The following is a 17,331-nucleotide window of genomic DNA, read 5'->3' as shown; positions in this document are numbered from 1 at the left end:
CGTATTCTAATTAATATTCATAGGTTAACTAAATGAAAAGTGTAATTTCAATTTGGGGTAGTAATTATTTTATTTGTACCAGGGGTCAAAAACTATCATCAGAAGAATCTACATTTTAGTATACGATTTTTTCTTCTGAGCAAAAATTATTCTGTTGTAGTCTGAAATCTTAAACCTGATACTTATATTTTCGCTTATATTATGCTTTAGTTTTCTGATCGGAACCCTAAGTTTAAAAAACAGAAGAGAAAGAAAATCAAGAAACAATTTAGCTACAGGTTGCATCAAGTTTTCGTAACAGCAAATAGCATTCCAATCTCGTTTATTTTATTGCCTGACTCGCGTTATTTATTGTATTTTAAGTGTTCATGTAATGCGTGATTAGTTCGGTTTTTCGATATAGACAGTCCGGGCTGGGCCCGAACACTCATTCTTCCGGTTCTCAGTCGAACGCTCTGCCGCTCAAACCATTCAGCTCTGTCAGTCACAGCGCAAGTTAAAATTATAAAATTAACCGAAAACCTCAGTCCGGTGCTTTAAAACAAGTTTTTTTAACAACAGCAACAAAAAAAAAAAAAAAAAAGAACGTGGGTGTATTTTTCGTCATTAGCCTGCACGATAAGCTTTAAAATGAGGGGTAAATCAGAGAAATCGATAAAGAAATAAGGAAGATCTAGCGTAGGAATAAAAAACAGGCTTCAAAAATAATATAAAAGGATTATTGGTTAATTTATAAGAAAAATATGACAATGATGCGTACATATTTTGTTTTTTACAAATCATTTTTAGCAACGTTTAAGGTTTTCTCCGAAAAGTGCCTTTGAGATTTGCCTCATGGCCGACTCGAACCTACGCCCACTGGATCGCAATACCCGCATCTTCAGGTCGAGCCACCGTGGTTACGCATATCTTGCGTTCTTAGCATTCAATATTATAATTAAATTTACCCCGTTACGCGCCTTATGGCACAAATCGGTTTACCCTCCCATAAGAAGTTCTCACTTAAAAAAAGGATATGAAATGTGTTTAGTATTCGCATGCGTCATAAGTGAATGATGATGCTAAAAATATTCTTTCAATAAATAGAAAGCTCGTTAAAGAATTATTTAGACAAAATACGTATGTACAAAAATGAATTAAATTATTCCTATAAAACGCAAGAGAAAAATGAGCCTGTTGCCTTTTCAAAAGCAGTTATTGACTTTTCATTGCGCAATAAGAAAAATATGATCTTTTTATAGTTCAAACAAACCAATTACAAGTAGATTTCTCTCTGCAGTTGGAATCTTTATTTTATCAATGATACATTTTCTTCAGTATATTTTTGGTATGTGAGAGTGCATATGAATATCATTCACAGGGAAGGTTACCGGTATCAAATATAAAAACAATAAACCGTTAAAACATCAAATGATTCCTTATTTCTTTATTTCCATGAATATTTTTCATGATTCCCGGTTATGGTAGGATGCTGATTAGTTCTTGGTGAACGAGAGGCCTCCGTCCATCATGCTTTTCTTGTCAGTTTGATCTGTAAAATACATGGGATAGGAAAAACATTAAATACACGTAAAAAAAATACAAATAGTTTGAATTTTGAGATCTTGAACTCAAATTATGTTTTTCGCAATCACGAATTGAGATAGGACCCCACTCGTTGGGATTCTTGTTCTTACGATTGACTTTTATCGCAACCATAATTTGAATTCAAGACGTCATCGTCAAAATCAAATGAATACCAGGGGCTGGGATGCCTGATGTTATGTGCTGGATACTGGCTACTGTATTCGCGTAAAATGGATTGTGTTAAGGTCGAAAAGGTCGTTTATCAGTTTGATTCCAAGACACTCGGATGACTGCATTATAAGCATAGGAAAATAAAATCAAAGGACGTCAACTACTGTCAAGTGAAAACAATAAGCAATCGTGATTGCTCACAAAAAAAAAAAAAAAAAAAAACGAACGACAATTTTTCATTGTTAACCACATGCCAAATGTTTAATCGATTCATCCTTTTCTCATATTCTTCATAGTGTATGCTCTATTGACATAGGTACTAAATTTTTAATCTGCCTTGGGACGTTCGTGTGTTCTTCTGTTGTTCGTGTCATGAAACTCTACGGAAATTTACAATGTTAAGAAACAGGAGAATAATTACTTGATTATTTCCTTTCTCTTTTAATTCAGCAATTATATTATACAACTAAAAAATAGATAACTCAGTTCTTAAAGAGTGAAATGGTAAATGATTTTTTTATATACTGTAAAATAAAACCTGCGTCTTTTCATTAATATTATCACTTAACTATACAATTATATGAATACGCGTTCAATATACATACTTTAAAAACACATGTATCGATACAAACAAAACAAATATACATACTTTAAAAACACATGTATCGATACAAACAAAACAATTATAAAATTTAAAAGTAAAAATGGATATTCGTCTGCATCCGAAATAAGGGTGCAATTGCTAAAAGTTTTGCATGAAAGTAAACTTAAGTGCTCCTTCACTACAGAGTAATAATTCTTGCAGTGCCACTGAAATTGGTTTATACCGAAAATTGTATTATCTTTCCTTTTTTTCATATTCTCTTTTTATACCTTTTGCGAGAGACATTGTTAAGTTCACGGGGAAAAGTTTGATAGAACTTTTATTGACTTTTAAACATGATGTCTAGTTCAATTTTTAAAATCCGGGGCGCACAGGGCAGGAGTGTTGAATTTTTTATTTCTCCAGAGCTTCTGAAAAGGGACATGTGTCACTTTATTAGTTTCTGAAATCTTTAAGAGGTTGTAACACACTTAAACTTTGAAGACAATTTGTTAAAAAAAAAATTCATAAGGAAGAGTGCTCTAGAGTAGACGTCTTTGCATTCCTCTGTACAAAAATGCTTTATGCAACGATATGAAAATGAAGGAAATGGATCTTTTAAAACAAAAATTGAGTAGAAAAACATTTTAGGAACAAAAAACGAAAGAATTTTATGACTCTCAAATTTTCAAAATGTATTCAGGGTCAGACTGGACTGTTAAAACTGCCAGAGGCAATTTCACTAAACCAACCCTTAGTTCAAGGGTAAATATACCCCCACTGTCATACAAGCACAATTTTACGGGTTAAAGGGTTTGAAAAAACGGGAAGGATAAAGGAGGAACAAAATGAATGCAGGGTAGTCTGAAGCTCAAAAACTTGGGGTAGTTTTTTTAATAATGATCTTTATTTTTTGAATATGCACTTCAGTTCTATTCCTAGTGTTAATTTCAAATAAAAAGCTCTTGCAATTCGTTAAATTAGTTTTTCGTCTTTTTTTGGGGGGGTGGGGAGTTTTTTTTTTTTTTTTTTTTTTGTTACTTGTGTAAATTTATTGTATTTTCTTGCTCTCCAGTTGTTCCCACTTCACTCTTTCCTCTTGCTGCAACTAATAATACTATGACAAAAGTTAGCGTGCATTTATTCGCGAATTTTAACTATATAGTACATTTACTACTTTTTGAGAAATAGGGCACTATGTTTCAATTTCCATTGACCACCAGTCGTCGACATACGAGGGTAAGGTGAAAACTTCTCGTCTTGACGCAGAAATGACGTTCCAAACAGCAAAAATGTAAGTTTCCTGCCTGGGTGTACTTTCTTTGTCGTAAGTTGGTATGAAAAGTTTCAACTCGTTCTCTCAAGTAGTTTATTTACACTAATTTTTGCTGTACACGTCCTCGTGTTTCTTTTTAGAATGGATAAACGTGAATATCATGTGGTCATGAAATTCTTTGTTTTGGTTAGATTAACCTCTTAGGAAATTCTTCCTGCATTGAAAACCGTTTACTTGGACTCTACTTATTCCTTGTCAACCGTTATAAAGTGAACAACTCTCCCCCGAAGTCTCTCACGTTTGCCAAAGATGGCCCGTATGAGTCACTGCCAAAAACCGCACCCACAGCGGAAATTATCGAAAAAGTGCATAATATCGAGCTGGAGGATAGACGACTGAAAGTTAGTGAGAAAGCTAAGGCTGTGAGGACATCGGGAAAAAAGGGTGTGAAACATCTTTCCTAAAGAATTAGGGCTGCGAAAGCTTGACTCAAGATGGGTAACGCGTTTGCTGCTTGCCGATCAAAAGTAGATTTTCTCAGCTATGTTTGGATCGTTTCAATAGAGATTTGGGATTCAAGCGCCAAAAGAGATAAGTCGATCCATCTGTCGGAAAGGTTTTGAGCAACGTGTTTTGGGGCGCGAAAAGGATCATGTTATTAGTTGATTGCCTAAAGAAGGGAAAAGCAATCACGGGCAAATATTACTCTAATCTTCTTGATCTGCAAACATATTTGAAGATATTTCTTTCTCGGAAGGGCTTGAGAGGGCTGGAGATGAATATTTTCCCAACCTTCCGGACTCTTACTTCCAAGTACTTCCGGGGTTTAATGTTGGAGAAGCGTTGGATTAAGTCTGCTAATGTCAAGAGATATAATGTAGAAAAACAAAATCAATTTTGAACTGAAAATCGCAGTTTTTCATTGTCAGGCTGAGAACTTTTCACCTTACCCTCGCAGATCTTGACATCATCTTTTGCAGTTTAGGCAAACTACAGATACCTATAATGTGAAAATATGACTGTTAGAAGCGTTAGACATGCCCGTTGAAAATCCCTCTAGGAAGTCAGAAGAAGGCTCATGCTTGCGGTCTTTACCACTAACTTTAGGTATGGATGGAGATACCACGACCCCCTATCAGTTTGTCAAGTGATCTGATTAGGAAGTTCACATCATTTGCGAAAGACTTTTTAGCTTTGCCTAATCGGCTGTGGCAGGAAAGAGCTGCTGGAACAATTTGCCGTTTCTTCCATAGTTAGATTTGAAGCTACGGATGCTATAAACAACTAGGCAGCGAGGCTGTTGCCTCGACCTCACTGCCTAGACGGCTATTTAACCCGTCTGGGGGGTGAGAGACTTCACCTAATTCTTGCCGCTGGTGGCGGTTAAGTTAGCAAAAAAAAAATTAATTGACGTTTCAAATATCTCTGCTAATTAAATTCATACAAAGTTGAGTCATTGCATTCCTTCAATGAAAAAGATGAAAAAGGTAATGCATCTCATCAAATACGCGTCTTACTTAATCAACTCCCACTCAACTCACTCTTATCTAGCGGAAAACTACTACGCGTCTTTAGAATGGGTGAGAAATCGTTGAATCGTAACGGGTTAATTAATATCTCCACTAAATAAGGTCGCATAAAAAGATGAGACCGAGCAGTTCAGGATCCTCGTGAATTTCTAAATTTTTTCTATACTTGCTTCGACCCTCAAATCACTAGTGTTCTTGAGGAGATAAGGTTATATGAAAGATGCGTCGCCATTTCTGGTTTGAGCCGTCGAATTTTAATATGTAGGGGAAAGTGGAGTAAAACCGGGAAGTCGGGAGCAAACCGGGTACCCCCTTCTAGCTCCTGTAAGCGCTGCAATCGCATGGACAAAGTAGGAACTACCTTCCACCTTGATTAAAAAAAAAGCAGTGGCCATTTAATTAGAAAGCAATGGACTCGCTTCTTTCGTTCCTATGAAGAAAATTCTGTTTGAGTGGTTTTTGCTTAAAATGTTTGAACAAAACTAGACCGATTATACTACGTTCCTGTTTCTGCAACAGTAAAGGTATGAACTCTCTTTGCACAACATTTAATTACCTTCATTGTCATCCTAAGTAATTGTTTGTAGCATTCTGTATAGTCATATGACGGCATTTTTATTAAAGCTGTACGTGTGGGGCAAAACCGGGTACTACCCTCAAACACTGAGAGAAAGACGCAGCCGAAAGAGGACAAGAAAAAAGGAAACCCGAAGGAGCAAATGAGGGATGATTCCAGTGAAGAGGATGACAATACTGCCTGCATTTACTGCAATGAGCTTTATTTGGACTAGACGGGTGCTGCGGGATGGGATCCAATGCATCCAATGTCGTCGTTGGGCCGATGAAAGCTGCTCTGGAGCTGAAGAGGAAGATAACTATTTTACTTGCCACTGGTGTTAATAGGCCTAGTATTACAGCAAAAAATTAAAGGTAAAGACATCTGAATTTACTGTCAACTCATTAATATGTGTCCTTTTATACTTATTCTAGTATGCTAATAGTTAACATATGTTACTAAATAAAACTAGAATTTTGTGTAAACTTTTAAATTTTTTTATTTTCCCATTGCAATAACATGTCTGCCCGGTTTTACCCCACTAGTGGGGCAAAACCGGGTAAAATGACTTTTTACAAAATGATTTATAAAAATTAAAAAAAAAAAACAAAACAATTATGGTTTTGAAACTGTGATTGCATTAATAGATAACTAGTGCATACTTTTGCAAAATTTTGTTCCTTTATGCTAAAAACTGTGATTTCTAGAAACCTGCAAACCTTAGGGTCCCGGTTTTACCCCACTTTCCCCTAAGTAGATAAGCTCCGCAATTCCTCTCACGGGATCATTTGATTGCCACTAATTCCGCAAACTTGCAGTGTCTGAGGCTAAGGTCTTTACCAATGATGTCGAATTTCCAGCGGGCAAAGTTCTCCATTTCTTCGCGCAGTTTCTTGTAGAGGGAGAAATCTGCCTTCTTCATAAGTTCTAGAGCGGCACCTCCCAACGCACGTGCATGCACCTCGTCCAAGATACTCAGCTTCAACATCTCTGATGAACCTAGAGAAATTATAAAAAAATAGTGTAGAAGCTATCGGATGAAATAGTTAACTGACATTTTTGAAGAAGTAGTTATTCGTTGATGAACTTTCTATTACCTCGTTGAAACCAGCGAGGCATATAAGTCCCATGAAATAGACTTTAACAACTAATGGATTTTAACAACATTATAACTCGCTATTAGCTGTTACGCTTGCTCACATTAAAATTTCCTTACTGCCAGTTAACATATATATATGCGTCATCCTCAAACTTGCCCACACATGTGATTATGATCAAGAATAACTAATACTAACAACATGACTAACGAATATATATGTACATACCATTCTCGATGGAAAAGGGTTCAAATCAAAAATGATTCCAATAAACAATGTAGAATCGGAGGGCGATTGAGCTGCGTTACAACCATCTATATTTTAGAACTAACACGCGTTAGCGTAATAAAAAGCGATCTGTGAGTGTTCACATGTTGACGCCCGTTTATTACAAAGTATAAATTTTGAATGTCACTAGCTAACGCAATGCAATCGCATCAAAAGAACGAGGCCTTGCTTCAGCATGTGAAATCTCGTAGAACTTTTGGTATGCGTTACAACCGCGTTGGTTAGAGCAACTTGCGTAATTCTAACCAAGGATGGTTTTAACACAACGCAACCACACCTTAAACGCATCATATTAACGAGCCTTAAGGATTAAGCACAGAATGCTTCGTTCATGGCATAGTAGGGGAGACCGGGGTTAGTTGTTACACGGGGTAAGTTGTTACATTCGAATTTAAAATTAACCGCCAGGACAAATTGACTTTCCTTGCAGTAGATGATAATACTCACCCATCTGCATACTCTGACAATTTTCAGAGGGCCTGCAGTCAGTAGCATGGAGAGTGCTCAAGGAAAACGGTTTTTTGAGTCTGGAAGTAATTTTTCTTTCCGCTGTTATTTTTCTATTTGTGACGAAGCCGTTGTAGATAACGAATTTATTTCTATACCACGTGAAAGTCTACATTTTTAGGTAAGTGCTAACATATTTAAAAGTTTTGTACAAAGATATAATACCAGTAATATGTGCCAAGAACTAAAGTGGCGTCGTATGGGGCAAGTTGTTACAATTTTGTTGGGGTTAGTTGTTACAAGTAACAACTTGCCCCGTGTAAGTTTTTATTTAATATTATGTTTTCTTTTTAAATTTGATATGGCGGGGGACTATAAAAACAAGACAGACAGGGGCAAAACACCTAAAGAAACATAACTGGATGTGGCTAAAGAAGTAATTGCATGGTAGTTCATTACGAAATGCAGCCGATGACTATAGAGATTCTGCAGTAAGATGTAAAATGCTAGTGGTAGTAAGTAGTATTTCTGATCTGTTTTATTGCATGATTCAATTCATATAAAATACTGTAGTTGGATGACGATAGTAATAGTAATAATAATTATGATCTCCTTCATTCTATGATTAAATTTATTGTTAATATGTATGGTTGAATAAATAATAAGAATAATTACAACAATGATAATAATAATAAATAATGTATTATTCGAATGTAGGTCTTTCTCCAACGCTGCAGGCAGTGCAGAAGTGAAGACGGTTCGCAAGCGGAAACCATAGGTCAGCGTCTCTTTAACAGATACACCAGTAAAAAAATGTTTTGCAAGCCGAAGCTGGAAAACAAAAAATCTGTGAAAAGGAAATTTCGTCTAACAGAGAAGAAATCAACAGACACAAAGGCAAAAAAAAAGCAAAAAGGTGCGTCCAAACAGTGCGTCCTTCGGATAAAGATGATGAAGACTGGTTCTGCATAGAGTGCCGTACTCAGAATCCGAAAAACCAACTAAACGGCTTCAATGTCGTAATTGTGACAAATGGATACATGACCGATGTGCTAAGTTTGATGAATTTATATGCTTGCAAAAATTTTAATTCGGACAATGATAATGTTGATGATAGTTTATTAGTCATCAATGAATACGTCAGTAATGAAGTAAATCTGTAAAGCCAAAAAAATTTTAATTTTTAACGTGGTTAAGAATTTTTAAAATTTAACAGAGTAAACAAGAAAATGTGTAAATTCATTTCATTACTAAAATATATCTCATGTAACAACTAACCCCATATACTGTAACATGCCCCTTGGTGGGGTAAGTTGTTACAATCTACATCTATTCAAAAAACTTGAAATATTTCGGAGTAATGGCTTCTAATAATTTTTTAAAAAACATGTTATGAACGTTAAACAGTCTAGATGCATTTTAATGTTTCACGCGTGTAAATAATTGAAATAGTTTAGCGTAAAAAAATATTGAAAAAAAATGTAACAGCTAACCCCGGACTCCCCTACATTTCAACTCAGGCAAAGAATCCTGTTTTCTTAGCGTAAGATGTTTTTGAATTTAACATATGCTAAATTGCAGAAAAAAACAAGTTACCGGCATAATTTTGTTTTACCCAAACAAATTCTGGTCCGAGATACAGTCCATCTAATATGTCAACCTGGGCTCCATTTGTCACTTGCGATTTTTAAACTGAAATTTCAAACTGTTTTATCTACGGAATGATGCACGATATTTTGCTGCGATGTTTTTTATTTGGTAGATAATCGTTTTATTTTTAAGACGATTAGCACAATTTGGAAATACGTTTCTTTTTTCTTGCCCTTTTTTTTTCTTCTACAGGTGAATAGTATCATTGAGTATTACATGTCCTGAAAAGGATAGGTTCTACTTTTAGGTTTAACAGGTTTTAGAGGCAGTTGAAAAAATGAGGGTTTTTGAGAAACTGTTATTGTATAAAGATAGGCTTGAAAATTCAAAATTTTATTTAGTAGCAAGTGGCTAGTAGACACTTTTAATTCAGTCATTTCAGGTCCATTTTAATTTTTAGTAGCCAACTTCATCCAGGAAATTTATTTTTTACGAAAACAAGAACTCTGTCTTACTGATTTGTCGACCGAAACCTAAAATAAAAATCCTGGATAAAGTGGCAAGTAAACATGAACGTGTGACAGCAAAACAAAATTGAGATTGTCTTCTAACCAGCTCCTGCTAAATAAAATTTTGAATTTTCAAGACTACTTTTACGTATAGAATTCCTGAAAAATCCTCAGTTTTTCAAATGCCTCTGAAATTTGCTAAACTCAAAAGTGAAAGCTCTCCCTTTCAAGAAATGCAGTAACCAATAATCCTGATCAACAGTAAAAAACAATCAAATTTTTTGCAGTTGGCCTTTAGGGGAAAAATCAAAAAATGATTTAAAAGTAACTTTTTTTTGTAGCAAAAAAAAAAAACCATCTTTCCAAATGGTGCATCTTGTCTTAAAGAGAAAATTATTATCTTTCAAATAAAAAACGACTAGCAAAATACTGCGCACCATTTCGGTGATGAAGTAGTTTGAAGTATTTGTCAAAAATTGCAAATGAGAAATGGCGCCCGGGGTTGCCATCTCTGGCATTCTTTATCGCGGACATGGAAGTTTTTTAGTAAAAACAAAAACTTGCCTGTAACTTACCTATTTGTTGTATTTTAACATAGTTTAACTTCAAAAACCTCCGCTGCTAGTAAAGTAAATCCGCCTGCATAGACATAGACTATATGCCTCCATTATCCTTCCTTAAAATCAAATGTTTCTTGTGATGTGAAAAGACTTTTTCAAACAGTGGTGCAGTCGTGTGAAAGCCTAACGACAGCGCAAGTGCCGTTTTTATATTTTACCTCAAGCGTCCCCCCCCCCCACCGATTAACTAGAAAAAAAAAGCACAAAAATGAATTTGAAATAGCTTTAAAAATCAAATTATAAATTTTATTCTCTTAATGCATAGAACTATTAAAGTTTTCAATAAAATTGCAACTAATTCCCGATTATCCGCGGAATGGGGTAGCGCTGTAACGGTGGATATGCCAATATCGCGGATAATCCGCAAAATAGGCAAAAGACGACTGTAGTGTATGCAACAGTTTTAAAAAATCAACAACATAAATTTAAACTATAACTAAAAATAATAATAGTAAATGTAAAAAATGTATATAAAAGAAAAACAAGGAGTGTTTATTGCTGCAACCGGATTACATACATACGTACAAACAGACAACATACTAAGCAAATCGTACAAACAGATCGAGCTAAGTTACGCTAAAAGCGTACTGTAGAAGAGAGGGAAATTTTTTCAAGAAAAACTGATCTGGTTACTTGTTTCTCGTGTAAGTAGTGTAGATATAAAAAACAGTATCTTGTGTAAATTCAAAAATCAGTTTTCAACTGCAAATGTAGCCTATAGCGCATCAGAAATACCCATGGAGTGGGTTTTTTGATGAAAAATACTTTGTGGGTTTTTTTTTTTTTTTAATGAAAAATATCTTCCTGGTTTTTTTTAAATGAAAAATGCCTTCTGGAGGGGGGGGGCGGGTGATAAAAATACCTTCTGTTGGATTTTTTTTTGATAAAAAATACTTTTTGAAGGGAATTCTTTGATCAAAAATATTTTCTTAAAAGGATTTTTGATGAAAAATACGTTCTGTTTTTTTTTAAATCAAAACAGCCTGTTCATATGCATAATCAACTGCATTAGAATTTGCATTTATGTTAAAATCAATGGCTCTGTGGGGTGTTTTTCCTCTCCCCACCCCTTCGCTGATCCACTGAATGTAACATAACTAGATGCACAACTCCGTACTTGCAGCCATTAAACGCGCGAATCTTGAAGTTAAACGGGCAAAAGCGTTTGCCTACGAGGATACAACGCTGTTTGCATCGCATCAGTTTACGGCTCCCAGGTTAGATGTTTGCATGTATGTGCTTTTCAAACGCTTGCTCGTTTACTAGAAGGTCTACGGTTGCTCATGTAAAGGAACAGGTTTCTCATTCTGTATCTAGATAATACTACATTTATGGATTCAATAAGTCAGGTTTCGGTGATCTTAGAAGGTTTGATATCATTGAATGAAAGAAAGATGAGCGTCTATATAAAAATAGATTTTTCACTTGTTAGGTAAAAACAAGTGCATTTATCTGTATTGAACTAATCCTCGCTGAAAAAAAAAATGTTTTGAAAGTGTGAAAAACCGCGGATAAGTCGTCGGCTTTAATATAGAGTTTTCTAAATTTTAAAATAATCATTGATTTCATACCTTACAGACTCACTTTTTTTTTTTTGTAACTTTATTTATTTTTGTATCAGGTTATGTAAAAATTTATTTCCATCTGTGTTAAAAAAAATTCTTTTTCGAATTTAAAATTCATGTTGCAAAATTCATATTTAAAAAAAACTGTTTTAATGAATTACTATTCGCTGAGAAAAGTAGCTTGAATGTTGTTTAGGTACAGAATTTTATGTGCATGGTCATCAATTTCGCTAAACTGGTTTTCGTCGTAAGTTATTTCTTTTGCATATTGTGTGTGTGTGTTCTGAGCAAAATGTATTAACATTAACTGAAACGTCAATTGTCTTGTTTCTGCATTAGGAAAAAACATAGATATGTAAAGACTTAGCTATTCCAATTAATAGATTATACGAGAAAACGACTAATATTTTACATAATTCCAGAATTCTTTCATTCTAAATACCTATTCCCTCACAACAAAGAAAATATATGTATTTTACAAAGGTGTACTTTATCTCACATGTTCTGCAATACGATGCACTAACTTGAAAATAAGTATAATCACAGAGAGAAAAAAAAAATTAATAAATAAAAAATCCCTTTACGCCCAATCATGCAAAACAATTCGTTCAGTCATTTTGCTATATAATTACAGCATTTTTGACAACGCAACACTTTTAGCACTGGAACAAATGTAAATTGCATTCCTCTGCAGCAAATTATTCTCTTTCGTTGAACTTCTTATTGACATATCATCATTAATAGGCCCCTGCGTTTTCTCAACGTCAGCCACCTGTTCGTTTTCGACGAAGGTTTGGTCATCTGTAGGATCATCAGACCCTCACCGGCTTGCGGATCGTAGAATGAATACCTTTTCTACTCCTTTCACAAAGCGCCGTGATTGCTATCAGTTTCTGAAATAAATTTTAGTTCCAGTTCCGAAGAACATATTTTATTGGGATATGTTTCTCCAAATCATGTTTCTAATATTTTTAGATTAATTTCAAGTTGCGTGTTGTGATTATTCACCAGTTAATGATCAAAGAAGACTTTTCGTTCCCTCTGACTGCGGAATAACACCTTGATTTCTGATTCTTTTATTTTTAATTAACTGGTTTTATTGAGATGTAACTTGAATTTGATCCTGATATTTTTAATTACAGCCATGTTAAATGATTTAAAAAGTATGTGTATGTGTGTGTGGGTTAATCTTATTGCATCACTTCTAAGAGCTCAACTTTTAAAACATTTTGATCATTGCAATATTTCGAACTTGAACAATTAGCATCTTTTATTCATTAATCACTGTGGCGTCTAATCGGAGCTGTTGTAGGAGGCTTGTGCTGTAGATGCATTATTCTCTGCTAGCATTAATTTTAACAAGAACTTATGCATTTTACTTGCTTTTTTTTTCAATTTGCAGCTGACTGCAATTTTTATTTGACATCATTTAACAATAAATCATTAAATTAGGAATACCAGTTAGACACTGGAGGAAAATTTTCTATCAATTGATTTTTTTTCAATACCAGTGCAAATTAATTGCCAAAATACTGATGTAGTTTTCAGGAAAAGATAGTATATGCAATGTGCTCAGCTCATTATCTGCGTAGATGGCTTAGCTAAATTCGCCATCACGCTTTTTTTTTCTGTCGATAAATTTATGAAATTGTCTTTCGCAAAAGATATCATGCTTTTAGCAACAATCTGTAACTATGACGACTACTATAATACTTGGACAATATTGTATGGCCTATAATATTATATATTGTATATCTTGTATTGGCCTATGATAACACTGGAGGAAAAATCTCTACCTAGTGATTTTTTTCCTCAATTCCATTGTAAATTAATTGACTATAAAACTGATGTAGTTTTCAGGAAAAGATAGTTGCTTCAATTTATGGAATGTGCTCGGCTCATTATCTATACAGATGGTTAAGCTAAATTCGCAATCAATTTTTTTATGTAGAAAACTTTTATTAAATTATCTTTCGCAAAAGTTATCATGCTTTTAGTAACAATTTGTAAATATGACGACTACTATAATTTGCTAAGCTCGGAATTTATCGTATAGCACATAATATTTAAGCTAAAAAAATCAACATTTGTAAATAATTAAAATTTCAAAACTTTTGATATGAATATATATTATTAAATTTAAGAATACGTCGCTGCATTGATATAAACTGAGATAACATGCATAATAAGCCAAAAATTTGCGATAGAACATATTTGCACACATTTTGCGGTTTATAAAGAAATATTTGGGGAAAATTTGGGGGTTTTTTCTTCAGCAAGAAACAACAATCCCATTGGACTTAAAAAATTAATATTAAATAAAATAACATTTAAGAAATACTGAAATGATAACAAAGAAAAGAAAATGTACAACATATATTTTATATATGAGCTGGGCCCTCCCATCAGAATAAATCGTTTTTCAGGTGTTTCACAGCTTCGACTCTCTAGTCAGCTTGTCTAATAATTTTTAAAGTTCGCAGTTGAAATTTAATTGAAGAACAGCAGCAATCTTTTAAATTAACAATATGTTTCTCATGAACAAAAATTACAGAATTACATTTGTAGCAATCAGAAGACTGACTATTTGCAAAAATATTGAATAAAGAATATCACTATGCCGTGAAATTTTTTTCAAATTTTACTAGTTATCAGGTCAGAAAATGGAGTTTGCGAAAGGTTAAAAGTCACTAGAATGACATTTTCATCCACCACTAATTATCGTCAGCGTTGTTTTAATACTACAATGTTTCTTATAAGAATAAGATAAGAAAGGGCGGGGATTTCTTATTCGTGTTTTCTTACGCTCTTTTTAATCTTGTAAGGCTCAATTATTCTTTTCTTTGCTTATCAGCTGGAAAAAAACATGTCTTTTACTTTCACTGAAGATATTCGTCATATCTGAAGAAAATAAGTAATCATTCTATCTTTCGCACTTAAAATCAGATAGGAGTAGTTATAAAAATATATTAAAGATTTGAAATTAAGAGAGAGAACGAAACACATTTAAACATTGGAATGCAACAGCATATTATTTCATAAAGCGCACAAAATTAATTAAAAAGCAAAATTAGTTTATAAGTGTTTTTTTTTTTTTTTTGAAAACATCACGAGTTTCTATACTCTGAAGCAAAACTTATGGTCCTCAAAGGGATACGTTGTTCAAGCTCTGAGCAAATTTTGTTGACCGCCTTCTTTATTTGGTTAGTTTTTTTCATGCAAAGCGTATCCTAGCGGACATTTTAAAACTTTTCTCTTCGAAATTTCTAAAGCGCATCTCGTGTATAGTTAGTTTATTCCACCAAACGTTCAAAAGTTAGTTCATTCGTCGGCCACTAAATTTTGTGGCTGTCCGCTCAGCGTTTTTTTTTTTTTTTTTTTTTGCATGACGATGTATATAGATGAAGTTTTATTATAGTAGGGATGTGTCGTTCGTGAACGAACGTGACTAAATGACCGACTCTTTCAAATGAACGGTGCATTGTGATCTCTGAAAAAATGAACGACCATTCTTTTAAACAAGTATATTTATTTTATAGTTCGCTTCCTCTCATTTATTTATTTATTTTTGTCTTTTGGTATTAATTTCATTTTTAATACATTCTAATCATTTTTTTCCCACCTGTGGCCATGCTACAGTTAGACATAGGATATTTCTTTTAAGAATTCATTCACCATTTCATGTAAGTTCATATTTTGTTCCTTTTTACTACTATTTTTGTTTGAAAATGTTTTAGAGGACGGTATTCGATTTTTTTTTTCAAGTTTATTTTTTCTTATTTTCTGACGTTCCGCCAATTTTATTTAGTTTTTTATTAAATAAAATTCATTTACTTAAATTTGTACCAAACTGGAAGAAAACTGCGACTTTTGGAACGGAAAACAAATGTCTTTCTACTTGGTCACCGAGAAATTGCTAACAAAGCGAACTATAATAGCTCTACATCTAAACCCAAATAAAATATTTTTTGATTAAATTTTTATCAGCATATTTTGTTATTGCCAACTACATAATTTTAGTTGCTTCTCTTAAAAGAATATCACTGATATAACAAAACATTTTCAATGTATACGTGAGTAACTCTCGTCGAGAGATCACCCGCAAGTTTTTTAAATGAATGAAGTTGTTAAAATGAACGAGTCCAATGTACGGATAAAAAAGTGAACGATCCTCTGTTGATCGATCATTAAAAAGAACGACATTGCCCATCCCTAAATTGTAGTCATCTATTACTAATAGCTTATGATTAACCTATTACTATAGTCAAATATTTCAAATTACAGTCACCGTTCAAATAAAAAAAATATTTCTGCAGTTATTTCTTCTTTAGTTTTTTCCTCGATATAAATTTATTCATATTTATTTGTTTATACCTTCTGGTGCAACGGATGAAGACTCTTGTTCCTCCAACTTAGTCAGCAAAGCTACATGAAGTTGATCAATGTATCGGACAGCCTCTTCAATCACCGTCACCTGAAAAATAAAGAACGTAAAGACTGAAAATCAAATTTCAGGAATTTTAGGGGAAGATAATTCTGAAAGTTTAACAATAATCGCAGGATGTGGTAACTTTTACACTTTATGGAAATAATGTGCAACTTGAGTTTCTACCTCTTTCATCAGAGTGTAACCTGAACCAAATCACCCGCGAGTTACTTGATGTCATCCGTACTTGATACGCATAGTTTAAGCTTAGAAAATTAGCTAAAATACGAACCACTAATTAAGGTGCTTCAATTCACAACCTTTATAAAATACTTTGATAAATCATTTATATCAACAATGATAAAATAATAATACGTAATAATAATTAAATAAATAAATGAACAAAAAAAAAAACTTTCAATGGACATCAGAATTAGTTTTACGCAGAGTCGGCCTTAGCACATGCAGGGTCCGATTAAAGAAATATGACGAGGTCCCCTTTACAGAATGGTTGTACAAATTCGAAAAGTGCCGACCGATTTTTCTGATTCGGGCAAGGATTCGAAACTGCCGCAATTATCCGTCTTCCTTCAAATTTCTACATCACGTTTGATTTTTACTTCTTTTTTCTTAAGAAATGATTGAATGAACGGCTATAAAAATAAGTGTAAATTTTAAGAGTGTAAGAAAAGTAGCTCAAAGAATCTTTATGCCCAATCACATGCGGTTGGTCCACGAGAAAATTAGGGTGTCAAAACAAGTGTGGGGGTTAGGGAACGACGCCCCTGATGCTGATTCTTTCATCCTTTTCTTTAATTTTTTCTTTCTTTCTTTCTTTTTTTGTAAAACTGGACGATATTATAATTTTAACATGACTGATTAAATAACCTCCAAAAATTATGGAATATGGCCTCTAAAACCGGGACGGATGGCCACCGTAGACTTCCCTCTTCCAATTCAAAGTTCGATTATCGTGAAATAGCATGAGAAAAACCCATTTAGTTAGAAATTTTAGTTTTATTTTCGTGGAATAAATCAACCCACCCAATAAGAAATCATTTTTCTATCGATCATTATTGTGCAACTTCAAGAAGTGAGGGGGAAAGCT

General features: G+C 33.8%; 1 protein-coding gene across 1 annotated transcript in view; it reads right to left on the bottom strand.

The window, feature by feature from the left end:
- Nucleotides 1-1,266: 1,266 nt before the first annotated feature.
- The window catches only part of LOC129218637 (uncharacterized), a 31,513-nt gene continuing 15,448 nt past the window's right edge, over nucleotides 1,267-17,331 (bottom strand). Inside the window, exons 3-5 of the mRNA XM_054852955.1 lie at nucleotides 16,172-16,271; nucleotides 6,522-6,680; nucleotides 1,267-1,531 (exon numbers count right to left, since the gene is read on the bottom strand). Of these exons, the coding sequence (XP_054708930.1) occupies nucleotides 1,476-1,531; nucleotides 6,522-6,680; nucleotides 16,172-16,271 (315 nt within the window). The 3' untranslated portion in view covers nucleotides 1,267-1,475. The remainder of the gene's footprint in view (nucleotides 1,532-6,521; nucleotides 6,681-16,171; nucleotides 16,272-17,331) is intronic.

This window comes from Uloborus diversus, chromosome 3 (assembly GCF_026930045.1).
Source record: "Uloborus diversus isolate 005 chromosome 3, Udiv.v.3.1, whole genome shotgun sequence".
NCBI lineage: Eukaryota > Metazoa > Arthropoda > Arachnida > Araneae > Uloboridae > Uloborus > Uloborus diversus.
Note: the sequence above shows the minus strand (reverse complement) of the source record. Positions and strands in the feature narration are given on the sequence as shown.